The sequence below is a fragment of the Neolamprologus multifasciatus genome, chromosome 3 (assembly GCF_963576455.1).
Source record: "Neolamprologus multifasciatus chromosome 3, fNeoMul1.2, whole genome shotgun sequence".
Classification (NCBI taxonomy): Eukaryota; Metazoa; Chordata; class Actinopteri; order Cichliformes; family Cichlidae; genus Neolamprologus; species Neolamprologus multifasciatus.
In genome coordinates, this window is record NC_140441.1 from 42,702,033 (window position 1) to 42,729,400 (window position 27,368).

Genomic DNA, 27,368 nt, shown 5'->3' on the forward strand with positions numbered 1-27,368 from the left:
TTAAATTACACATGACTCCACATTAACTCTTCTGGTTAAAGTTCTTGCCATTGGTACCAGCTTTATTTCATACACACTGATATTACTATAGTTACTTGGTAGTAGACATTAACTGCTATTTATATGTTTAATATGTACACCCTCACTCATGAAGGCGTACATTGTTTTTGTTTTGTTCTGCTTTCCTGTTTCCACTGTTTTCATGTAATGACATGTCATGTTTTGCTCAGAAGACGTTGCCTACTTTTATTGCCTAAAATAAAATATTATGATAACTCCAAGTCGAAACATTATTTCACTGGCTGAAAACAATTACGTTTTAAACCTTGTATACAGTTTCTTATTTCTTTGCATTTTAAATAATCATTAACTGCATTTTTAATAACATTTCAATTAGTTTCCATGGAAATGGAAATGTAACGACAAAACACAAAGCATTCTACCCTTCCTACATATAGCGCATCATCATTACTTTATGCATCCAGCCAAACCCTCTTACTAAATTTAATTTCATGTTTGGCACAACAGAAGATTTCTGAGACACTGACTGCTCTGAGCTCAACTCTGTAGTCGATGCACTGAAAGATTAACTAATATAAGGAGAAGCTTAATGTTAAATGAATGGAGGTAAATACTTTCATTACCAATGCACTGCGCATTATAACCACTGGTATGCCAGCAATCAATAGGCTTGTATATTAACTCCATCTTAGAACAACACCATTTGAAATGACTGAACAAACTCACCTGAGACAACATTCACACCTCCTCCTAGATGGACAGATTTTACAAGGTCACCGTCAGTGCATATGGGTAGTCGGTTTTGTATTGATCATTGTCCTTTAGCTTTTCCACTTGGTTTCGGCAATAAATTGCGAGGCACTGAGAGGTTTCAATTGGCCTCAGAGGCAGCCGGTGTAATATTATTTTATAGCAGGGGTCATAAATTATCCTGTCTGTAATATCCCCACTGAGGCTGTTGGTAGGATGATGCAGTTTGTCTTGCAAGTTCAGGTCGGATGCTCAAAAATTTCACTCTCCACTGTGCAAGCTTTTGTTCACAGGAGGGGGGAGTGAGCATTAGCTTACATAATCAAATCCCCCCTTTGTCCCCTACCGCAAAAAAAATACAGAAATCAGTGATTTTTAAAATAAAAAACCCACCCTGTGTTTTCTCATCTCTTCCTTCCGAGCATACTTCTTCTCAGAGACTTGCAAATAGTGTACGTGCGTTATCTGTACCCTTTTTTTAACAGCTTCCCATGCATGTCCGTGTATGTTCACACACACAAAGCTGTATGTCACCTTATATCTTTTCATACCAAATTCTTGGCACATTTTTTTTTTGTCCTGAGTCACAAAGCGACATGGCATGCCTGTGCATGTTCCCGCGCTTTCACATTTAGAGCTGAACTAAAGGAGAACTGAATCAGTGTTTTCAGAGCAGTGTCACTTCTGTTTTTCATCAGTTATTCTTGGTGGTTTCCTTCAGAGCTCCTCAAAAGACAAGAAAAAAGAAGTGGGTAGAGGCAGAACTGATACTGAACTAGCACACTTGAACTGGACTACGTACTGCTTGGTGAGGTGTCTTTGTAGCACACATCGTTTTAACTTTATTACCCAGATCAATATCCCAAGTGTAGCGAGTGAATTGAGAGGCCAGTAATGAGCTCAGCGAGCCTACAAGGCCCGTGAAATTAAACACATTGCTCACCTGCTGCAGATATTGGTGAGCCTTGACTCATAGTTATCATATCGGCGCACCGAGATCAGTGGAGCTCTTTTAGTTGGAATGTTGAGTGAGATGTCGTGGCTCTGGTTTATTACCTCTGCCTGTCCCCAGGTCTCTGCTGTGCATGTGTTCCATTCTTCTGTTTTGTGTGCAGCATCACTGATGCAGTAGCTTGGATACTGAAAAGTTTCATGTACAAATCTGCAGCTGTGGTTGTTCGAATTTTAGAGTTTGTCTTAAGAAGGTCTTGAAGTCAACAAATAAGAAGGTGACGTCAAACAGGTTCTTTTAAATAAACTGTTGTGAATTTTATATCGTTTTTATAATAGCCAAAGTCAACCTACAGTGATTTATCTCGACAAAAGGATTACGCTTTAGAGCTTCATTATAACCTCACCTTTGTCCGTGTGAATAACACAGCGATGTATCGCAGAGCCTCTTTGGTCTGTGTTTTAATTGTGGTTACATAACAGGACTTTGTTATATCAAAGGCTTCTATGCACAGCTCTATTCACCTCCTTTTCACCTAAAAAATGTCCTCAGTTAGACAGCTGGCTTATGGGTACACGGAAACTGAGGGAGGTCGGGAGGTTGGCGTCTTAAAATATAGGGCAGACTTCCTAATAAGGTGCAAATATCAGGCCTGTGGCACGAGAGAAGCAAATTGCTTTTTGACAGTATATTTAAGATGGTAATCGACTGTCATTTAACACAGCCAATTCTCTCTGAATTGCCACGTGTGCCTGAGAGTTCCCACCCCTCCCTCTCTGGCTCTATCTCACTTTTACTATCAGCTGTCCCTCTCATTTCTTCTGTCCTTTACATCCATAATTCATTGATGAGAACTGAACCCCACACCCCCACCCCTGCTAACCTACCCCACACACCACCCAAACCCTGTCTAATAAATGAAATTCAGTGTTATTAGATTTTAGCTTATATTATAGCTTATAGCTTAGATATAGATAATTAATTTCCTCGTCTGCTCTCACATACCCACAATTTACAATTGCTGATTCTTATTGCTACAGATGAGAGCATATACCTGTTCAGCTGCTGCTGATATACTGCTTGTCACTGGCTACTCAAGAATCTGAAATGGCCTCTAATTGTGCCAGTCGTTGCCCCAGTTATCATGCAGAAAAGATGAGGTTGCAGTCGTACAAAGTTGATAATGGTTCTCTTTATTGTTGGTGCAATTTTCTAGAGGCAATGTTAGTAGCATAATATGGAGCCCCGCAGGGGACATGGGAGAAAAAAAAAATTAAGACGGACTTTTGCAAGATCCGTCTTAATTTTTTTTTTTAAGACGGATCTTGTTTTGCAAGATCCGTCTTAATCTCGCAAAACTTTTGCGAGATCTCGCAAAACTTTTGCGAGATCCCGAGCTAGTTTTGCGAGATCTTGCAAAACTTTTGCGAGATCCCAAGTTAGTTTTGCGAGATCTCGCAAAAATCAGTCTTAATTTTTTTTCTCCCATGTCCCCTGCGGGGCTCCGTAGCATAATGATGCTGATGTTGCAAATGATGCTGTTCAAATGCAATCGCACTTTTAGTTTTATATATGCACAAGTAAATGTAATGGATTGCATTTATATAGTGCTTTTCTAGGCACCCAAACCACTTTACAATTCCACTATTCATTCACTCTCACATTCACACACTTAGTTAGTTGTTAGTTATTTATAACTTGGTTAGTTATAACTTGGTATATGCCAAAAAAACACAAGGTGTGCAAATTCATGGTACCACATTTATCTGTTAATCATAACTAGATCTCTGCTGTTTGCCATTTTTAAGGATAAAAACAAAACATATGCACAATGTCCACTCATTTACCATTTAAATATTTCTAATCCTGTCAGGTGAACACTTTCAGTTCCCCCATTCCTAAACAAACTTGCTGGATCTTTTTTCTTTCTAAAATTGTTCCCCCTCATCTGAAGAGAAGGAAGGAGCAAATGAAAGTGTGTGTGCAAAGAGATCAGAGTTGAATAATGATAAGTAAGCAGGCATTTGCAGAAACGCTGGCTGGTTGTAAAGTGAGTTCTCTGTTCATTCTCTTTCTCCCCCTTTCACCCTCTCAAGCCTTTCTTTGGTGTGCCTTCCAACCCACTCTGTCTTGCTGTGTCCCAACTCATGCCACCACCACCATCCCCATCCGTCTCTCTCTCTCTGTCTCCAGATAAGGCCAGTAGAGCTGCAGGCTGCTGGGCTGGTTAATTGGAACAGTAGAGTCTTGAGGCCTGGCCAGCGAGCCTTGTGCTTCCCACCAAAACATCTCCAGGCACCAAGACAACCACACACATGCTTCAGGATACACACACACACTTATGCACACAAAGTCATTCGCTCAGATTCTCTCAAACCCCCCAGCAAACATTTTACACTTCACGAATGCAAAGCAGCTTAGCTCTTGTGAACAGGTAGGATTCAGTATTTTACTCAAAGAAACTAAAAGAAGAACAGTGTACTTACAAATATAACAACCTGTACATTGTAAAATGGTTTAAATAGCCTGAGCTACCTTTGTTTGTTTGTAAGAACATATCCATGCATTTAGCACCAATTAGTGATCTGAAATTCACTTGTGTGCATTATGAACAGATGCCGTAATTTCCCCTTTTGGAAATTTAAGAGAAAAACATAACTGTTACCCTCTTTATTTAAATGCCACACATGTGATAACATGACAGAGTGTAACCCACAGTACTGCCCACATCTTAAGTCTGCATGCTCTTACACTTCTTGAAATGTTAGAAATGGGTGGAACCGAATTGATATTGGTGATGTGTTGGTTGTGACCAAAGTGGAGGGTTAGGCATAACTAGGGCTGTCACAATTACGTCGACGACTGATTTAATAGTTGACGCGTCGTTTGAAGCTTTGTAAGATCCCAAAAGACGCAGGAATAAGTAGGATTTAAGAGTGTAATAACGGACTGAAACAGAAGATGGCAGCACTGCGTGTACAAGGATGCCAGCTGCCGTTAAACCCCGAAGAAGAAGAAGAAGCTGTGTCCCAGAATTCATAGCAAAGCCCAGCTCAACAATGGCGGCAGCTAGTTACTTTTAATATTACTCTTATTATTCTTTCTAGGTCACAAAATAAACGTTTAACATGTTTTCAGGCGAGAATGTAGCTGTATAAACCTGAAATATCTGCTCAGTTTATCAAGACACCACATATTTTCAAAAGCGCTCCGACGTTTTCGGAGACGTCTGTTACCCACTAGCTCGATAGCTAGCCGGGGGCAAGGCTCAGTAGAGCCCGTGAGAACACCGGACTCCCGGCAAATCGTTTTCAAACCCACCGCTGTTTTTCACTACTCAGGTTAAACATGATATATATATACATGATATAAAGATGATATATACATAACTTAAAATGTTATTGTTTGGCTTTTTTCAGTATTTTATTTGTTCCTGAGTAAATTGGTTTGGCTGAGATTAAAGTTATAGTTTTTACACAGCTGAATAAACATCAAGCAGACAACTGATTATCAGAAGTGTGAGATGCTCAAGAATATACTCCGGTGTCCTGTTATATTTTAGATAGCAAGGAGTTTATTAAACTTCACCGAAACAATCTGCAAACTTCATTAAAATTTAATAAACTATCATCTTGTCTTTATTTTTTAGTTAGCACATACCTTAAACACTTAAAGCTGTAAGCTAATGATAGTTATATAAGAGCAGATGCTGCTGGTGCAATAAGCTGTACGCTGTACGTCCAATGGATGCATGATCTGATTAGTCGACTAATCGCAAAAATAATCGGTGACTAGTCGACTATCAAAATAATCGTTTGTGGCAGACCTAGGCATAACGAGGAGGTCAGTGTCAAACTAGGGAGGAAAAAACAGGACAGGTGATTTCCTTCTTTCAGTTCCTTTAATGAATGCTTGCTTATTTTTTGGAGAGCTTTGCATTGCAAAAGAACAATGTCAAACTATTGCCAGTGGAGGCTTTTCACAAGTCATAAGCAAATTGTCTTTTTTCCACAAAGAATCGTTCAAACTCAGAGACGGTTCGGAGGACCACATGCCTTTTGATGTTTTGATATTTAAAAAAAAGTGAATAAATGAATTGACTAAAAACACTACATGAGAGCAATGATGAATATGAGACTAATATTGATACTATAGTGTGATTATCAGTACATAAACTCTGAAACAGCATAATTGCAGGCTTAGAGTCTGCTGTGCTATTTATTGCTTTATGCTCAGTGTCTTTCTCTCTCCCTTTAATGGAGTTTTTTTTTTTTGGCTCGATTGATTGATAATTAACTACACAAAACAAATTTCAGGGAAATCTGTGTTTCATCTGTCTGGAAGAAAAGAAAAAGCTGAATTATTGGATTTTTGAATCAACACTGTCACTATCAGTTTTTCAAATCCTTTATTGGTTGGGCACTTATCTTTCTATTTTTATTATGATGTTATGTTGCACATGTGTGTATGTTTCAAAACGCCCGGTCAAAATGTAAAGATTTGCGACCACAGGAAGAATAACAGCTACACTGCTAATCTGGATCTTAATAAACCAAACTAAACCCTCTATAGCTGCCTTCTCTTTTCAACCTTACAGCATTTTAGTTTGCAGAGCAAATGCATCTCTCGTCCATGATTCAGCCTGTCAAAGTGTCACAGTGAAAGCAGCAACAAGGAGTCCCACTAAAGTCATTATGAATCTGGCTGTTACAGAACTAACAGCTAGGCTAAAGCCCTTGATCTCTTTCATTAGCATCTTCTTATCAAGGCTAAACGCAGTTAGCACTAACAGCCAGAGCTAGTCACTAGTGGCTTAAAGCTGACGAGACTGATCAAAGTCAGTAGCCTGATGTTGAATAAAGAGCTACACACCTCTGTTAGTTCACACTACTCACGTGACTGAAAGGGGTCTGTTCAGCATGTGCTATACAGATTCCATTAGTTTTTCTTTATTAAGCAATCATTTTGTTCTAACTTTTGTCACCAAGGTCACCAAAGGGGTTTTATATCAAAACACAGAGTATGTACGATACGCTGACAGTCTGATTGATGTCTGGCTAGCTCTAGTTCAATTTGCAGCTTCCTTAGAAATGTCTCACTCAATGTATCAAATGAAATACAGCCCTGCATTTTCTCCATCTCTCTGCTTTCTCCTTTAATTTTTTAAATGACTTGATGCCAGCCATCTCGGCCTATGATTCTCTTTGCTGTTCCTTCTCATACTAAATCCTTGTGTTCCCACTTGTCCAGGAATATTAAAAGTGGCTCAGCGTGCCTCTCTGGTTAATTAGAGCACAGCAGTGGCAGCAACAGCTTCATGCTGACGGATGGTACACTGCTGAGCTCCTCACAGGCCAGGATTAATGGCTCCTGCCTGACTACGATATGCCGTGTGTGTATTCGCTTATATGTAGAAGCTGTGTGTGTGATGCATAGTGCACAGGAATAGTATTTGTATGAACAGTGAGTGTTTTACTTTACATGATTTTATTATATACATTTTTCTTAAGCTTTAGCTGTATAGTACTTGAAAAAAATGTTTTAAGTGTCCTGTTAACAGTTCTGAATAAATTGTCGTACTGAAGATGAACAAAAATTTAAAAAAAATTCACAGCACTGAACACAGTCCCACACAACAGGTGTAATCTGGACAGCAGGGAATCTGCAGACGTGGAGCCAAGACGTAGCTCAGTGAGAGATGAATTAAACAAGAAAACGCACGTTTGCACGCGCGCACACCAAAACTAATTTTACCCTGACAAAAAACTACATTTATTTACATAAATACATATTTAAAGCTATTTTGATCCATCACACAGTCTTAGATACTGTACAATTAAAGCCCAGATAAAATAGGACTGTAACAAAAGGAATGCATTCTTGAGGAAAGTAGTAGTATTATTATTATTTTTATATACTATATACTTTACAGAGTGCTCCTTGCATTTCGTCCTATGGCAGCTGGGATAGATCCCAGCTGTCCCCACTATCCTGAATTGGATAAGCTGAAGTGGATGGGTGGATGACTGTACTATACTGTACTATACTTTAGTTAAATGGTATAGTTTTACCTTACTGGGTGTATGTGGTAAGCCCCTTGACTAGAATAGGGTGGCATTCACTAAACCGTGCTTTCACTGGGAAGTTGATAGTGTCATTTTTTCCATTAGAAAATTCTGTTCTATTATTATAACTAGAAAGAATGGATCCTTCACTTTTGCATCAACACTTAAAATACATATTAATCAGGTCTACTGTTTTTGCCTGACTGCCGTTGGTGATTGTAAATAGGAAATTGAGCTGTAAATTAATTTTTCACCACACAGTAGCAATCCATAGTCGGAAGGATGTCTAAAAGCAACCAGGTTAATAAACCAAACTAAGCGGCTTGTTCTATTGATCTCTCTCTGCTCTGTCTCTGCTGTGGTATCTGTATCACAGCATGGCACCTACACGGGGATATTGTGACTTGACTGACTGATGTCTCCCTCTCTAGCTCTCACACGCTGTCTTTCTTTCTCACTCTCTCTCATTCTTCCAGTTATTGTCTACATTTTGACCAATTAATCAACAGCCACATTTCTATGCTGTACTGAGACTTGCTTGCCTTTAGGGATGGGTATCGTTTAGGTTTTATCCGATACCGGTGCCAAACCGGTACTTTTGAAACGGTGCCGGTGCTTAAACGGTGCCCAAACCGGTGCTTAAAGAATGGAAAACACAAAATTGGTCCAAAAACCTCTCATGTTCAGCTGTTTTTTTGTAAAAAGATAACAATGTTAGTCTTTTCTGCAGGTATACGGCATATATGGTATCACTCTGGGCTGGAAGCAGTGCTTAAACAATGGAAAAAACACAAACTTTGTCCAAAAACCTCTCATGTTTAGCTGTTTTCCACTTTTTCTTCGGTCATTTTAGCCTTTTTGGCCAGGGTGAAGGGAGTATCTGACATCAAACAAGAAGACAGCCGCATGTAGCTATGATGGTGTTTGCTAGTTCACGTTACATGCATTAATTTAATAACGCGGTTAGCTTACTCAACGTAAATTACACACGAACAACATTAAGCTACTCACGCAGAGAAGAACGGCTGCTGCTGCCATCATCATTTCTGCTACACTGGCAGGGCTAGGTTCATCGGATTTAAAGTGTGACCTCCTTTGACAGTATCAGCTTAAAGCACTTGTTGCAGGCTGCTGAGTTTGCATCTTTTGCTGTGAAGTACAGCCAGACTTTTGACCGCTTTGCCTTGGGCATTTTTAATCTGTAGCTCTGCTCTAAAAGAACGTACGTACCTGGACCCGCCTACTATCCTCGAAACGTAAAATCATTGGCTAGAATCTAAAGTGTATCATTCCATACCAGTTGGTGGCGGTAATGCACCTTTCAGTTGTTTGCCAACCGCCAATAGAAATGTAAGGAAGAAGAAAGTGTATCACAGCTCAGGAAAAAAAAGCACCGAAATAAAGCACCGAAATGTGCGCTGCTTTTCGGTCTGGTTACTACCGTTTATGTCAGAACCGGTGCCATGATGGCACCGGATACCGGTACCCATCCCTACTTGCCTTAATAAGTCGTTGTTATGGTTTGTGTTCTTTCACCATTCAGTTGGATTGGGCCATTTTAACATTACTTTATGCACTCCATACTGTATGTAAATGCCACTTGTTTTGCACAATATCCAACTACCAACCTCTGTATATTTTATATATTTATTTTATTTTACTCTATTTAATTTGTAAAATATGTATACACACACACATATATACACACACACGTAGACATACATATTTAGTATACACATTCAGTAATATGCATACACTCTTATATTGTATATATATTTATTCATATAATTCTCAGATTTAGCCATTCTTATATTTACTTGTTCTTATGTTATTGTACTTTGCACACCTCTGTTGCTTGTGAAGCTCGCACACAAGAATTTCACTCACATGTACTGTACCAGTGTACCTGCACATGTGATGTGACAATAAAAGTGATTTGATTTTGATTTGGTTTATTGACAACTTTTTAGAACTCTCTCAAATAACCTGGCTTCCATTATCTTATTGCCATGTATCTGATTTAGTACTCCAGCCGGAGACATGAGTATAGACATTTAAATAAAGAAAATGGAACTGGCTTGGTTTTCTGTTGTTGGTAGCTATCAAACCTTTGTCTACCTTTGTAAATGTCCCAGGTGGTGGGAACGTCTCCACCTGTGGCCTCACCAGAATCCCCAGCACTGCCCCCTTAAGCTCACTGCACCACCCCTCCCCTGCAGCTGAGCCAGGGACCACACCTCCACCACAAACTTCTACTGTAGTGTGATTTAAGCCAGACACCCTTAGCAGTGCTGAGGTAGAATTTTTGTCAAGATAGTAGAAACGTTCCCATAGGTTAATCTGCGAGGAAACGGGACAGTGGTGGCTTACATGACCGTGTAGTTGTTCTGGGAGTTGCAGAGGTTCTACTTTTTGTACAAATTAAGTAAGATCGGGGTGTATGAGACTTGGTACAGACTGTGTTTTAAGTCTAGTATATTGCTGTAGCTTAGTTTGGATTCTTTAGCCAGGGGGATGTCAAGCAAGCATTCTATTAAAACAATAGTAAACCATATTTTTTTAGACTGGAACTGACTAAGGCTGATTTTGTCTTTGTTAAAACAATGGGTTTAAGTGCCATGGAGAGAGCCACTGAGGAGTGTTTGAAAAGAAACAGATGCAGGTCCCGAAATTAGTAGATTACACACACTTCAGCGTGACACTGCACAGTCACATAGGGACAGTGGCTTTGCTAAATCCAAACAGCTGCACGTGCAACCTGAATCAATCACAAGCGCATGGTACAATTCTCTGAGCTCTAGTTATCTCTCGAGACTTGCTGTGTTTCCTCAGCGTCCTTGGGATTTAACAGTACAGTCAGGCAAGCCAGCTAAGATCGTATAATAAGCGTAGAAGATATGTTGACTATCAGCGTGGTAACCTTCATAAACGCAGCAGTAAGCAATGCAAGGAATGTTTGGTTGACTTTGGTGGTAGAAACTCTCCAACAAGGCAGAAAAATCTCTTGGCCAGGAAATGTTGCACCATAATGGTGCACGAATGTAAACTCTCAAACTTTCAATCTATTTAATGTTCCCTTGTACATGTCATTGTATAAAATGTACATATAATGTATAAATCAATTAATATACATGCTTGCACATAAGATTGTTTCTACTTCTAATAAAGTGATTATTGTGTAGTGAACATACTTATGTGTATATTCTTGCAAAAGAGAAAAGAATGTATTGAAATACTGATACAGAGCGCCGTCTCGGAGACGTTTATTTTGGTGAGACCAAAATAAACCAGCTTCAATTCATCACTCCTACAGGGATGGTGTGCCTGCCACATACTTGTAGACATTTTGTCTCACCGTGCTTTGCATTTAACAACATGTGTTTGGTGTCTTATGTATACATATGAGATTTGTGAAAAGCTGCAATCATAAAGCATTACGTATATCTTTAGCCTTCCTTTTCTGTCAGAAACTCATTGACATGTAAAGAAGCTCTGCACCCGACACAGACAGCTGATTTTGGGCATCAATTTAGAAAGTTAGATAATAGAAAAAATAACCAAATATGACTGATATCAGAATTATGTTTTGCATGCGTAATCTAGTAATGCATTGTGCTTTTTCACATACGTGATGCAATGTCCCACCCTTCCAGCGACACTGGGTGTATATCCCATGTTACAAATATAACCTCACGACAGCCGTTTTGTCGCGTTATCAGTGTGTCGTCTTCCAAACAAAAATGGTCCCGTCTTTATTTGTTTTCCTCCCTCTGCTGTATCATACAGCTCTCTTTTCCCTCTAGTCTCCCTAATCTTTTTCCACTGATGTTAAGCTTTGACCTTTGGAGATCATGGTTGTAGTGTAGCGGCTCTCCCTTTCTCTGTATTTCACTCACTCTTCTTCGCTCCTCTTCGTGTATGCCAATATCATCTCTGTTGTCACTTTGAAGCGAGGCAGGATAGCACAAGGGAGCACGAGCAGGGGTGAGCCTAGCTTTAATTGCAGACTGTATGAGATTGAAATTAAATCTCACTTAAGAATTAATGGCTAGGGATTAGGTCAAGCCCCAGGGTCAAGACCAGCTATTCAGATAGCTATTGACTCTCCAGCACTCTAATCTGAATTGCATTTGATTTAATGACGTGTGTGTTTGCATATGCATATCCGTAAAGTGCGTGCGCACCACTATGGGGGGCTGTGATTTATCAAATATTACCTCATTCTGTTGAACACCGTATGTTGCGTGCGTGTTGCGTGTGGATGGCAACTTTCTTTACTGGATATCAAAGAATCAAGCAGATGAAATAAGACATTTCTTTTATTCAGGGTCTTTTGGGATGTATGAAGCCACACACAATTGCTAAACTTACTCAGATGGCTGTAGGCAACTTTTTTGAAGTGTCAGCTTTGAACTGAATAAAAGTGTAGGGATTATTAAATATAAAATATGGTGTGCAAAACTGTAAGCAAAGCAAAAAATGAAATACCATATCAAATATCTATTAAGGCTATCAGGCTAATTGCTTACCAACTAATTTGAAATGTAAAGTGTTTGCATGTAACTGACAGCTCTGTCTTTTTGTTCTTCTTGTTTCTCCCAGATTGCCAGCATGGAACCCGTACCTGCGTAAATCTTTGTGTTCTGTGAGTTTAAGGAGAAGAATGGCATTAAACTGAAAACGATGAGCACATCAAATGCTCAAGCAGACACCAGCAGGCTCTGATACCCGTCTACTATATAGCTCCCTTCCTCTTTTGCTCATTTTCTTCTACTTGCTCTCCTCCTGAAGAAAGATCACAATCTTCCCCCCACCCCACCCCCAAGCTTTTGGCAGCAGCTCAAATTTCCTGGAAATTGCTCCGAGATCTGGATTTGAGAGAGGAACATTCTATTTTTGGTCCAGGATAGACAAAGAGGCTTTTGAAGAAACAACTGTGTTGAAATTATCATATTCCCCCTCTTTTATTCTCCCCCTGTTCCTCAGTCCCAGAGGCACCAACTGATGGAGAGACGAAGGAGAGAATCAGGATAAGGAGAAGAATTATAACGCTAGAGAGAGGAGAAAAAAGTGCTTATTGGTCAGGCAAATTGTAGTAGAGCACCTGTGAGGATTGCTTACCCATTGACTTTTATAATTCAGTACTATATGATACTTCTTGTTTATATTCCTGTTGATATTACAGTCTTTTTTCCTCAGTGAAGAGAGAGCTGTTGCTCATTAGACCTACAGCATTAAGAAAGAAGGGGGACACATCAGAACTTTGAGCATGACAAGGGGGTTAAGAATCCTGTATTTGCCCGTGTGGCCTCTGGCCCTCTTCAGCCTGCTCACTACAGTGAATATGTTGGAATTCAGTGGGGCGCCTGGCCAGTGGGCACGTTATGGGCGCTGGGAAGCTGGATCAGTGGGTGAGCTGAGCTTCAGTCTCAAGACCAACATCAGCAAAGCCTTGGTACTCTACCTGGACGATGGCGGTAATTGCGACTTCTTGGAGCTGTTGATTGCCGGTGGGCGCCTCCAGTTGCGCTTTGCCATCCACTGTGCAGAGCCAGCCACCGTACACATGGAGATACGGGTGAATGACGACCGCTGGCACATGGTCTTGCTTACCCGCAACTTCCGTGAGACCATGCTAATGGTAGATGGGGAAACAAAAGTGGCGGAGGTCAAGTCAAAGAGGAGGGAAATGGCTGTGGTCAGTGACCTGTTTGTAGGTGGGATACCACCTGACGTGCGACTGTCTGCTTTGACATCCAGCACAGTGAAGTATGAACCACTCTTCCAGGGCTTGATCTCCAATCTGAAGGTGGGAGAGATGCCTCCCACTTTGCTCAATAGCCAGGGTATTCAGAGCGACCTGGAGTACCTCTGCACCAAACAGAACCCATGCTTCAATGGAGGGTTTTGTTCTATTCAGTATGGAGAAGTTCACTGTGACTGCACCCACACTCGCTTCAAGGGAAAGTACTGCAAGGAAGGTAAGGCACCATCATAACTCTTGTATTTGTCTTTGTTTTATAATTGCAGTGCAAAATTTGCGGTTAGTTCAAGTCAGAGTCTTGCAGAGAGGTCTGGGACCTCATTTCACTGTTTAGGCTGTCGAAAGTCTCTTCTAACAATGTCTGATGAAGGAGGTGCTGATGCAGTGAGGGCTCAAAAGGAGGGTGTGGAGCTTTGTGAATAGACTACTTAAAGTGTGCATGATCTTTCAGTGTTCTCTCATCCAGTATTTTTAAGAACCTCATTTAAAGACTGAATTGCTGAAGAAGATCACTCTTTTTAGGGATTATGTGAGTCATACAAGAGTTGCAGACATGGCACAGGTGCTGCTTTGATTTCAGCAAGGACTTATTCAGAAACAATATTTAACATCAAAGCTGCTGAATATTTCACGTTTAAGATCACACATTGAAGGTCTGCTATTTCAGCTGGCTTTCTCCTCGTCTGTTTTTTAGTGAATTTCTTTCTTTCTTTCTTTCTTTCTTTCTTTCTTTCTTTCTTTCTTTCTTTCTTTCCAAGCCTGTTGTCTCTGGCGTACATGCTGCTCTTGCTTTCATTTGCTCTTGGGATACGCTCATATGCTGTCAACTCATGTCAAATTCAGTTCTGTTTTAAACCTCTGGCTCCCTCCTTCACTGACACATCCCATTTCCATATCTATGGTTTTTCCTTCTCCTTCACATTCTTCCATGTCTTTTTCTCATCATCCAGTAGCATATCTTTCATTCACCTTCTACCACCTCTTCTCAAGTCTATCTGGACTTTCCACCTCTCGTCACCCCTCTCTCCTCCATGTCTCTCTCGAATTTGCTCCCTTACTCAATTTATCTCTCTTTCACCTTTACCCGCTGTCAGCACTTCCTACTCCTGACATTCCTCCCCCTTCACTTATCTCTGCCCTATTTCTTTCATCCTGTCTGCATCTCTACACCTTGCTTGGGAATTCTCTCACTCTCTATGCAGCCATCAGAACTTAATTTGTATCTTGATCACCTGTAATGCAGGATGAGTGGTCTTCACTACCATTATCACTATGGTCTATTATTGCTTTGTAACCTTTAAAATAATCAATTGACTTAGTAGCTTCTACCTGGTCCTGCATGATGAAATCACTCGTAATTACAGAATGTTGAGAAGGTCGATAACTGTTTTGCCAAAAGTTATGTGACAGTTGTTTGATGCTTTAGACTTTTGTGGCGCTCGCAGATAAGCTTTGACGGTGCTGAAAAAGGAAATCAGCCCAAACAAAATGTTTTATTGGAGTCCAGCTTTTGATAGATCTGAAGTAATAAGAATAAAATTAGCATGTGGGTGAAATTTAGATCAAAGCTTTTGATTTATTTTGATGTAGGGTTAGTGTAAGTTTGGAGCTGTCTCAGATAGCTTAAAAAGCTCTACTGTGATGCTTTTGTTCTCTGCAAAAAGCCGAACAGAAGCTTTTAATTAATGCAGATGAGTTTTTGCTCTTTAGTGACCCTATAGCACAGCAAATGATGTCACTGCTGGACAGCCATATAAGTCGGTCTGTCTCTTCCTTCCAGTCTCCCTCTCATATTTCACGGTTCCTTCAATTCTTCAAGACCTTTCTCGCTTTCTGTTTCTGTGGCCTGTGTCAGATTGCTGTTTGGTTGCAGCAAGTAGATACTGCTGCCTTGCTCTTAGCTAAATTGAGAGCAGAATACCAATGCGGTGCTACAGTGACTGCAGGAAGCATTTGTCCTTTTGAAATGGAGAGAGTAAGATAGAGGGAGAGAATAGAGATTGAGGTAAGGAGGAGAGAATCAGAACAAGGAATTTTTGGAGAGAGCGATTGCAGTCGTGAGAAACGGAGAAGAGAGCAAGAATGAGGAGCGTAACATGAAGATTTTCATTTGCTCAGGCTTAATTTATTTCCAGAGATGTTCTTTGGTTTGAGGACCGTAAATTGGGTCATTATGGCTGACTGCCAGTGCAGCGGTGTATTTACTCCTTTCATCTAACACGTGGGTGGGAATGTAAAGGTCTTTCACTCTCACTTTCAGTCAGTTTTAAGGCCCTTTAGATGTCTGCACTAACAAATCCATGTCTCACTGTGTTAGCTCAGCAGTGAAGGGGCCGTGTCAAAGGAAAGATTTTTTTCCTTTTTTTTCTTGATATTTTAAGGAGCTGCTGTCTGCTCTCCTTAGAGAGGATGAATGTATCAATCTGTGGGAAATTTTTTAATGATAAGACGTGGCACTTGCAATAAAGTTATTGGTCTAGTTGATCTGTGATGTGCTTTTTGATTATCCTCAGGACATAAAATAACCAGCACAAAATGCCAGCAACGATTCTGCACATTATTAAAACATGTAATATTGCGACCTACATTATTTAAGACAGTTAGTTCATTTCTGTTTTTTGTGTTGGCTTCAAAGAAAACAAAGATAACATTATAGATGAGGTTTTCCGTTACTGTTTGTCCAATAGATATCTGACAAGCAAAACGTTTTAATTATGAAGCTGTTTGTGTTGTTGTAGACCATCTTAACTGTTACACTTTTTCTCTAAGAATTGCTTCAGATCTATCGCTATAGTTGTATTACAGGTAGGTTTAGTTCTGCAAAGTATGGTATTTGACAGACCACTAAATTTGGTAAAAGGAAAATAATTCTGAACTAAAAGAAATATGTTCCTGCACCTGAGACATAAACAATCAGAAAAATGAGATGAACGCATCTGTTTTGTGATTGCGATGTGTCCAGCATTGCCCAGGGGCAGATCATCTATCAATGTAATGCCATGCCATTGACAAGTCGACAAGTCAACACTAGCCAGCTACTCTCCAACCTGTGTTGAAGCTGAAAAGTGCAACTCAAACTGGAAATGCAGACTGCCTTTAAATAAAAGCACTTTTTCAAGTTGTACTACCAGTTGGCTAGTAGTAAGGGAGTACTTGTAGGCAAACATGAAAAACCTAAGCTAGTTATAGCAATCTGCTAGCAATTGCAGTAATCACTTTTTTTGGTGGATCACTGATTTCGCCTAGCAAGAGCCAGCAACCTCCAAGAACCACTGCCGACCAGCAGGTGAATACACATTTTTCCCTAGCAACTGGTGATTGTATCCAGTACAGAGAAGAGCTCTTGACCAGTGTCAGAAAGCTCAATGACTGCAATGATATGCAGTGTCATATCTTGTCAAATATTTTGCAAAAATTGATATTTGAATATTCAGTCCCATGTGGAAAAGAAATAGTAAAAACATATATGATTTACTCATGAAAGTGGCCACTTTCTCATTACTTTCATATATTTTTTTAGTAAGTATACAAAACATACAAGTTTCATTATATAATTTTCAAGGGATCTTATATGTGTTTTCACTCTTGTATGCTTTTCATACAAGTTTCATACAAGACAGATACAAACTTTATAAGATTTATATATATCTTTTCCATATGGGGTGTTAACACTTTGACACCGTGTAATATGCAGTGTGAACAAATAAGTGAAAACATGTATTATCCAGGTCTAATTCACTGCGAAAATATTCGTGTCCAGACTTTTGAATCCTTTGTTAAAGATGAATGTTGGTTTAAAGTTCAATCTGTAAAATCTGAAAATGAGATGTGACAGCTGAGGTTTTGTAATCCAGGGAGGTTGTGCCATTTCAATTCCCTTAAGCACGGTATGTTTTATGTTATTCCTCTGCTTTGTAGAGTCTGTATCTCCTGTTGCATTGATTTGAATACCAGTGATCTAACACAGCTCTTAGCTGCCTTCATCTATGTCTGGCACTTTAGTATTTTCACTCATTTACATCAAAATTGTTCAGGTTAAGGTTGATCAGACAGAATGAGGGATGAAGGTGGACATCATAAAAAAACAGCCTCATTTTTTTAATTGACTTGATGTCAAAGCGAAAATTCACATTTTACCTCAAAAATGGTTTACTAAATGCTAAAAACTAAGGACTGGGCTAACAAACACTCTGAAACACTTCTGTGCTTTATTTTCAGTACCTAAAGGACAGAAATATACTGCACTTCCTATAATTGTATTTTATAATTTACCATTGGGGTTGTAATTAAACTGGTTTTACAATCTGTGCTGACCTTGGCTTCTGTGTTGACCTTCAAATGGCGTTGTAGGGCAAATAAGCTGAGCTCACAGTAATGAGAGGTTAAATTACTTTGTGAAAATGATTGTTGTTCCATTAATTTACACAGCAAAATCTGTTTTCACGTTACCCTGAGACTGGATTTGCTCTTAACTTGAAAGGTGTTTGACATAGAGGGAAAATTGCTAGCTAACTTGACAGACTTAAGCTTAGAACTTATAAATCATAGGTGTCAAACTCTGGCCCGCGGGCCAAATTTGGCCCGCAGCCTAATTACATTTGGCCTGCGAAGCCATACCAAATTACTATTAGAGCTGGCCTACTGGTATTATACAGCTAATATATATATTGTTTAGTATTAAGCTTTGCTTGTTCCATATTCAGTTTTTTAGCAAAATGTGTTTGAGTCCATAAGAAAAGATTCATTCTTATATCTGGAGGAATAAATATATTTCAATAAATATCAACGTTAGCCCACGACTTTGTTCCAGTTTTGAATTTTGGCCCACTGTGTATTTGAGTTTGACACCCCTGTTATAAATGGACCATAGTCAGAACCCTCATTAGAATTCATTGAAAAGAAATTAATTCTGCATGCCATAAATTCTTCATAAGATTCTTCCTTCTTGGAACAAACTGGACTTCAGAATAAGATCAAGCCTGTAAATAGTACAGGAATATGGAAATTATTGATCTTTGTTGCAAATGTGCCAGATAGGGGTTCCTCAGATGTCCCACTAATGGAAACACATTGCTTGTTTTTACAGCAGGTAGGTACAGCAGGCTAGATAATGTGATGTGGAATTTTACACTGGCATCCTGAAGCAGTTTTGAATTTTCATGTGTATCCTTGTGGCTCAAATGTTCATGGCCTACCTACTTGAATGCCAGTTAAAGATACCAGAGAAGGACTATGTTAACTTTGCTAATGTGCTGCCTCTGTAAGTCAGATTGTTTAGATTAGGCAAATGTTGGCAAAAGTTTGTTAGTTTCACTGAGAAAGGATGAGATTTTGATGTGAAAATGCTACAAAATTCGGATATATGTTGTTGTTTTATTAGCCTCTGACAAGAAATGATATTTAGGAACATCACGCAAAATCGGATGCTAGCCGTTTTTGGTAGTCAACTATACACAGCATGTGTATATACCACTCTATGTCCACATGTCTCTATTTGGAAGTGCCAAATAGAAAATTGTTGAAAAACAGCTGCTTAGATTATTACTGCTCTCTGGACTCTAATTCACCTCCATCATCACTTTTTATTATTCATGTTGGAAAAAAGCAGAAACCTGGGTCTCTGAGAAGCACCACAGTTAACGTGCCTGGACCCTGCATACCCCCATCTATAGCAAGCTGTGACCTCAGGCGAGCCTCTAGCTGCAGGGGGAGGAAGAGAGCGAGAGAGAGCTGTGGTTAGGAAGTCAAAGAGTAAGCTTGAAACACACACTGTCCTTTTTATAGCCCGAGGAGATGTTTTAACACTGTACCATCAGATGTGGTTTTCCCCAACAAGCCAGAATAATCTGCTTTATCAGCTGTTGCAATGAAAGATAAGGAGTCAACATCTTAACGCTGCAACACCCATGAACTTGACATTTTAATTTATCTACCACATAAACATGTTGTTTATTGTCTTAAATTGCATTCTGAGAAAAAGGTGAAAGTCTTGTACTCTGAAAGAAAGGGAAAATGGCCTGAAAACTCGAAATAGTTTGACTCAAAACATTTATGAGTTTCTCTAAACTTTTGACTTTACTAAGAAAACATTGTTTGTGATAAAGTCATCATGCCTGTGGTGAAACGATATCTCTCCATTTATTTATTTATTTATTTTTTACATTTTCTTTCCCCTAAAGAAATTTTAAGCTATCAAGAAAAACTCAACAATCGAGATATTGTTACCTATACCTATTAACCTGTGTTTGGTCATTCAAGTATATTTTCAGTGTATCAAAACAGAGTGTATCCATACATACATAAAGTGAGTGCGTATCCATACAACCAGTGTGAATAACACCAATTGAAACATGTACATCCACTCCAAAATTTACTAACAGTCAATTTGGAGGAGCGCTACTCAGAATAGTGCAAGACTCATATATGCACAATGCCATTATTTAAAGGTTTTCCCGTACTTCTATACTTTTTCGGAGAATTCTTTAGTGTAACCTAACGTAAAAACTAAATATGTGAATATTGTAAAGTGAAACAATAAAGCCTTTTCACTTCGCTCATATATGACACAGACATGTATGGTTAATGTTATTCTGAATACCTTTGCTGTACCACTGTAACAATATTAAGCCCAATCAATGTCGGTATGACCAGTGATAATGACCAAAAAATACACATCTAACCTGTAATTTTTGTCATTTAGGAGAGACATTTAAGGTACATAGTAGAGCAGGGCGATATGACCAAAAATATTTATCACGATATACATTTGAAAATTTGCGATAACGATATAACTGACGATATAATTGACACTAGACAAAATACTTTACAACTCCACAACTTTATTAGTGAAAAAAAACCCATCACTGTATTTTCACTTAAACAAGCAGCTGTTTTTTATGTGCATTAAAGTCATATAAAAACAGTGCAAATGCAAATTCCTTGCTGACAGTTTAACCAAAATGCATTTCCAGTGGAAATTGGCCAAAATATCCTCAGCATAACCACGTATAATAGCCAAAAACTTAAAAAGAGGTTATACACACACAATACGGTAATATTATGTTGAAGCACAGTACGTATCACTCCGCGAGGCTCCTGCCTACGGTAGCCGTAATGCTCCGACAATCCATCAAGCGGTGCGGCTTCGTAGCTTAGCAAAGTCGTACTAAAACATCTGACAAATTTTCGAGTGCTGTGTACCACATAAAATCGTTTCAAGGTCAGTAAACACAACCAGAATTCATACATAAGGCACACGGGATTATAAAGGGCACTGTCGGTTTTCAGAAAAATCAAAGGATTGATTTTAAGTGCGCCGTATTTTCCAAAAAACACGGTAATAACGACGGCCCGCTAGCATGCGCTACCAAAAATAGTGCTTTGTTGTGTATCTGATGGACGAAAGCTAAACCAGTTCCACACCACTGAAGTTGCAGCATTTTTACAAACCAGTTCTGGTTCATCCGTTTCATTCTTTCGCCCTTCTCATTCTCCGTCGCCGGCACGCTTTTTCCTCCATGTGCATATGTAAACAAAGGCACTGCGCATGCGCGTTTTACCCATATTCTATCGCGATATTTCATTTTCTTATCATTGCGCAACATTACACCGGTATTACCGTGAACGGTATGATATGGCCCAGCCCTAGTACATAGGATATATATATTGGTGTGTTTGGTCAATAATTCTACATTGCAGTTCTATTACATATTATATTGTACTGCATTCAGATCTCACACCATTCTATATGCTGTATACAATACAGGAATGATTAATTAAAAAATCACAGTTAAGAGCTGAGCGTGTTTAGACCTTGAATTCTAAGGTAAAAGTTGTGTTTGGATGGTGACACAATGAGCCTGGAGCAAAGAGCAGAGGACATGAAAGAGAGTCATACATCATGGTGATAATTGTGCCTCCCACTGGCACACACAGAGGGATGAGGGGGAGTGAGTGTGGTTGGGATGGTGGGGGCTCGCTGACTGATAATTGATATCCCAATTACCTTGTCCTGTATACATAAATAAGTATAGTGCTAATGAGAGGGCTGTACCCTGTAAGGTCGCCTGAAGAGGTTCCATAGATAACCTTATCAGGTATATGTCTAGCTGTAACAACAGAGGCTGACTAAACTTAGGCCTACACCAAACCAACAAGACTGATAAGGTGAGATGAAGCAGTACATGCTTCAAGTCTCCGCTGGATTTGATTGCTGAGATTTTGTTGGTGTTTATCAAAGCTGCTCTGTTGCCTCTCTGCTGTTTCTGCTGCTGCTGTGCGCTGTCGGGACAAGGTCTTTGCAGAGCAGCAGTCGCTATGATTGTATCTGACTTCTTTCCTTCCCTCCACTTTGTAATTTTACTTTGTCTTGTTATTGCGATATGGGCAGGTTAGATTCTAGAAATACTTAAAATAAATAATCATGTATTTTATATTGAGTTGTATTGCTTTTAGATTTAGTAAAACAAAGTTTCCTAATTATAGCGTCAATTTTCCAAAGTGGCTGCAATTTCAGAAGAAGATAGTTAATGTGGACTTATTTAAAAATATCTGATAAATTGACCCGTCATTCCAGGGTCCCAAGATTTATTTTCAAATTGATAGAGCTATGGTGAATCTTTTGGCCGTGCGGAGGCCAAAATAACAAGCAAACTAATTTATCTGGGAAATATAATAAAGATGACCAAATTACAATTAACAAATCAAATTATAAAACCTTGCCTTCATGAAAAGGAGAAAGGAAGGTAAATCAAATGGTAATCTACCATTACAAATTCCTAAAAAATAATGTCTCTACTAACCGGATGGCAAAAACATGCAAAGGACTCAAGAATGTCTTGAGACATTTTAGGTTTTTTTTCCCTTGCAAGCTTGTAGAGTCTACATACTTGTGCCTTTTTTCTGCACAAAAGCAGACCACAAACACATTGTGCAGATTTCTGTGGTGGAAAGAATTTATGAGCTGTGTTTGGATTGGTTACTCAAACTATTGAAACATGAAACATGACGTGGGACAGGTGTGGGCTACTACTAATTGCTGATCCACCATGGTGCGTGGTCTTTGTAGCGAATGCAAATCTGAAACAAACTAAAATTTGCTGCATCCAACTAGAAAAACATGGCAAAAGATAATAAATGCAGTTTTTACCAGTTCAGTTCAGTTTTATTTTTTTGTCATATGCAAGTTAGCACAGGGTCAACATTGCAATGAAATGTGTTTAACGAGCAGCAGTCACTCAGCAGCATGGTACAGTAGAAGAAAATATAATAAAATAAAATAAAATAAAATAATAAAAAAAATTGAAAAGTAGTAAAGAGCAAAATATTAGAGAGACGTGGTAAAAGAGAAAAGATGACTAAATATATATGTATCTATAAATATAAATATATGTACACTAGTGATTAAATAAGAAAATCTTGAAAAGAAATATGACGGGGGGGGGGGGGGGCAGATGGGATATTGCACAGGAATGAGCAGCAGAAAATTACAGTATTGCACTTTTTAAATATAAATATCAATAACAATAAAGTGGAGTGACCAGTGCAGGACTTACTTCCAGATGTATGTATGCATATAGTATGTATTACTACCATGTAGTAATACATACTAATTAAGCATTCAACTAATTCTAAAGAAGCTGTAGCCCAATTATCATGGGTTGTGTGCAGATAGAGAGTATAGTTCACTGGCTGCTTCATGTGCTAAGGAAATTGCATTTACAGTTTGGTGCACCTCATCATCTTCCAGAAGATAGACAGAAGATGATCGAGTACAGCTTCTGTATATGCTGCACTTCGGTGTGTTTTTAGTGCACAGTAATTTCATCTACATTTGATAATTGAAAGCGGACTACAAAATGGCAAAAAAACCCAAAAACAATAAGATGTAGTACATACTGGATCCAGTATGTACTACATCAGTACATACTGGATCTACATACAGTATATGTAGGTTCCAAACAGACCTACAACCTGATTATGCAACCTTTGACTGCAGGTATATGTGAAATCACATGTCACATTTTGAGTAAAGCCATGATGATGCTAACAAAATGAAGTATTCCAGTTGAACATTTTTAGTCACTGTGTAGAAAAATACAAGAAAACTATTATTTTGTCTTTATTTCTCCCCCATGCCTAATAATTGCTATATGAACAGAAATCTTGCCATCTTGCTTTCTTTACTGCCACATCCACCCGAGTAACCGTGCTTTTGTTCGCTCTCTGCTACTCATCCACGTGTTTTTTTCAACCCTCAACTGTGTAAAACCATTTTCCTGGTTGAGCAATCCCAAGTTCAAAGGATACATGCTCCTGGGCCTGTATTCTTTGGTTGATAGATTCCCAGCTTCCTTGAATGGACAGCAAAGCAAAATTTCCCTATTTAGGCATAAGGTCCTAATATAGCTCACTTCCTTTTACTTTGAAGGATGTTGCTTATCTCATTCTCTCTTGCCACGGTCTCTTCTTACATTTTGCTTTCATGTTTTATTTTTCCTTTTTGAGCAAAGGACCATCATATATCAGTCTGCAGTCCAATAACTGATTCTGATCCAGTGTTTAATTTGTCTTTGGTGATTAAAAATGAGAAAAAAAGGAAAATGTAGTAACAATTGCTCCAGATGAGAGATTTCCTTAAATCCCTAATCCCCTAATTCCTTCCATTTTGCGCACCGTATGAATTCCCTTATGCAGATTGCCTCTGCTTGCAGAAGCAAAAAAAGCCAGCATTAAGCAAGCAAGCTGGATTAAAGTGTGAGGTTAGGTTGCCTGACTCAAAGGAGTCAGTGAGTGTTGTGCACACGCAGCTCATGTTTGTTTTGACTTGTGTGATGCAGTGGGGTGGTAGATGTATATGGGGTGGGTGCAATCAGGCGAATGGTTTTCAGGGAGGATGCCACTCTGATGTTTCCAGCCCACTTTTTTCCTTGCCCTTTTCCCAGTGATCCTCTACTGGTTTGAAGGTCCCTGCCAGTGTGATTGTCCATCACATGCAATTAAAGCTTGCTCTCTACCCCAGCTGTCACTGTGCGAGTACAAAATTGAGTGGGAAGTCGGGCTCACACACCCTTGTCACCTGTCACTTGCTATCCATCCCCATTATCACAGAACTGTAGAACCCAAACAAAACAAAACAAATGTCTCTTTGAAGGTAACCTTTGCTTTTGGCTTACTGCAATAAACAACTGTTTAGTGCACTGAGTTTCCACATGTGATATACAAACATGATGTACATCATTTAGAAATAAAACAGCTATAATATGCAAAACTTTATTTGATTGTAAATTGTGTTTATATGGGTCCAATTGAGCATCATTCACTGTGCAGTACATTCAGGCTGCTTCTCTAACACAACAACAAAGCAAATCAATAACTTGTTTTACTGTGTTGATTATCCAGTATTGTTATCCTAATGTACTCACATCAATTGCTTTAAATTTCATAAGCATAGATTTTTGACTACTTGGGGCAAAGCTTTATGCAATTAGGCTTGATTTTCTTTTTTTCCAGCTTTAAGGTCTCCTGTCTTTGTGTAAACTGTTAATTAAGTACCTGCATCCACTCAGTCAGATATGTTGTGCCTTTGCAAAATGGCACAACGGAAAGATGTTTGTAAACGGAAAGATGTTTGTCAACTTAAAATACATTTTTTCTTTCCTTTCTCTTTTTTATAGCAGTAGGAATGAATGCATATATTAGTTGCGTTGTGGTACTAGTTTTACAAGTATTACAGTAATTTAAGACTTCAAATAGTTTTTTTAAAAATATAAGCTACATATCTTAATATGCTAGCACACCAATGCCTGCCGCTGTGATTATTTGCTGCTATTGACTTCACGCTCAGCAATAACAGGAGTGCAATACAACAAAGTAATTATAGTCAATCAATTTAAAGCTCTCTTCATATAATTTTGATCTGAAAATGGAACAAGGATTCAAAACCACGTACTTAATTTGGAAGACAGGATCATTTACATGAAAAATTTGCATTTGCAATAATTGATTCTTTTTAATTTCAGGTCATATTTAGTATTGAGTTAAACTCGAGTAATATTGTTTATTACAACTTTATTTGATAGATTTTGGTCATGGAATCAAAGAATGCCTTAGGCCATTGATAGTGAATAATTTCTGTCTCATATCCAGTTCTACTGTTGATATTTTTGACTTTATATCATTAACTTGATGTTCATATGAGCTATAGTTTGTCCTTTCAATATTTATTACTGTCCAGAACCACTTCAGCACTATTTTGTATTCAAATACAGTTGCTGATTCCACTCTCTATACATTTTAGCACATGTGAGATGTTTTTAAAATGTACTTCTTCCAGTTTTTACCCTGGAAGAAGAAGAAGATTCATGTTTTCCCCCCATCAAATTCCCCACCAAGAGAAATACACACTTATCTGTCACACTTATCTACACATAATAATCATATATTTTCCATTAATGTTTCATTAAATCATTTATCAACATTAATTTCTGGTCCTTTCTGAAATGACTCTCTTGTGTTCATCGTTCTTGTTATTGTGGCACAGCAGGTTGATGTATTGTCAGGTTGTGCTTTCTTGGGGTCCACCGCACTAAAAACTTAAGGAACCAAACACAAGCTTGATTTATTGTACTCATGTGTTGAACGATCAAGAGAGAGACTAAAAAAAATACTGATAAAGCTGAATACTCATAGTCTCAGTCAGCCGCCTTTGTTTTGTAACCTTAGGCTGCTGGTGAAAATAATTTTGCACTGTGTTGTCGCTGATAAGAAATCCTTTCAACTACATGTATCAGATGACCCCCTGTGGCTCTGTCCTGGACATCTTGTTTGTGCATTCAGTCAGAAACATGGTGAGGCAGGAAAGGCTTTGGGAAAATGGCCATGGTAAAAAGGGTGTGAAAGTATAGATGAGTGTTTGGACAAAAGCAAGACTCAGAAGACTTTCCTGTTAACAGAGGCCATGGGCTCCCCTTTACTATTCCCCCACTCCCCACCCCCTTTGAACTCCAATCAAACACCTGCCAGTTGGTCTTATAATAAACACTGTAATCTCCCTTCTAAACAAGCCAAAGACCCGTGTTACTAGAATATGACAATATTGATATAAGTGGGACAGAAGGTTCTGATGCTATCTCATAGCCCCAACTGAGCATGTGAGTGTAAATACAGGTGCAAAATACCCTGCACTGCACTCACACATGTGAAATAGAGGCCTTGATCACAACACACGGGACCTCAATTGGCCTTTTGAGAGCACCTAAATGAACTAAGGTGCCATCAGTTTGGATTTCTGCATAAGTAGGGTGACATTCGTGATTAATTTATAGATCTCTTGTGATCTGGACCAGGTCTATGACATTTATTTATTAATTTAGCCTTCTAAACAGACGGGACCGCCTATGGAGTTAATGCAGCTCCGGCAACACCAAATTACTCGGAAATGAAGTCTGATTGCTGATGTGCCTGCTGCTGTAATGCCGTCACTCAAGTTGCAAGCTGTTGTTACCTGTGGCTCATCAGCACCAAATCAGACTTCATAACACAGAGAGTAAAACTTGACTTTTTAAAATTCTATTTTAAGCTTTTTTCAGTTTGACACGAGGAGCGTTTAATAAAATAATTGTGCTTACTGAAGAACTGTGATAATATGATACAATTGTTCTGGTTTTAGAACAGCACATGAATCATAAATCTAAAAATCTTTGCACAAAATTGAATTTTGCTTTTGTCTTTGCAGTAACTTGACGAGTCTGGCTTACTTCCTGAACGTTGAAGGCTACAGGGCAGTGCTTAACTGACACAGTAATAAAAGACATGA

General features: G+C 38.9%; 1 protein-coding gene across 1 annotated transcript in view; it reads left to right on the plus strand.

Moving 5' to 3' along the window:
• The window catches only part of nrxn2b (neurexin 2b), a 728,828-nt gene that overhangs the window by 59,648 nt on the left and 641,812 nt on the right, over window positions 1-27,368 (plus strand). Inside the window, 1 exon segment of the mRNA XM_085143691.1 lies at window positions 12,391-13,769. Within this exon segment, the coding sequence (XP_084999817.1) occupies window positions 13,058-13,769 (712 nt within the window). The 5' untranslated portion in view covers window positions 12,391-13,057.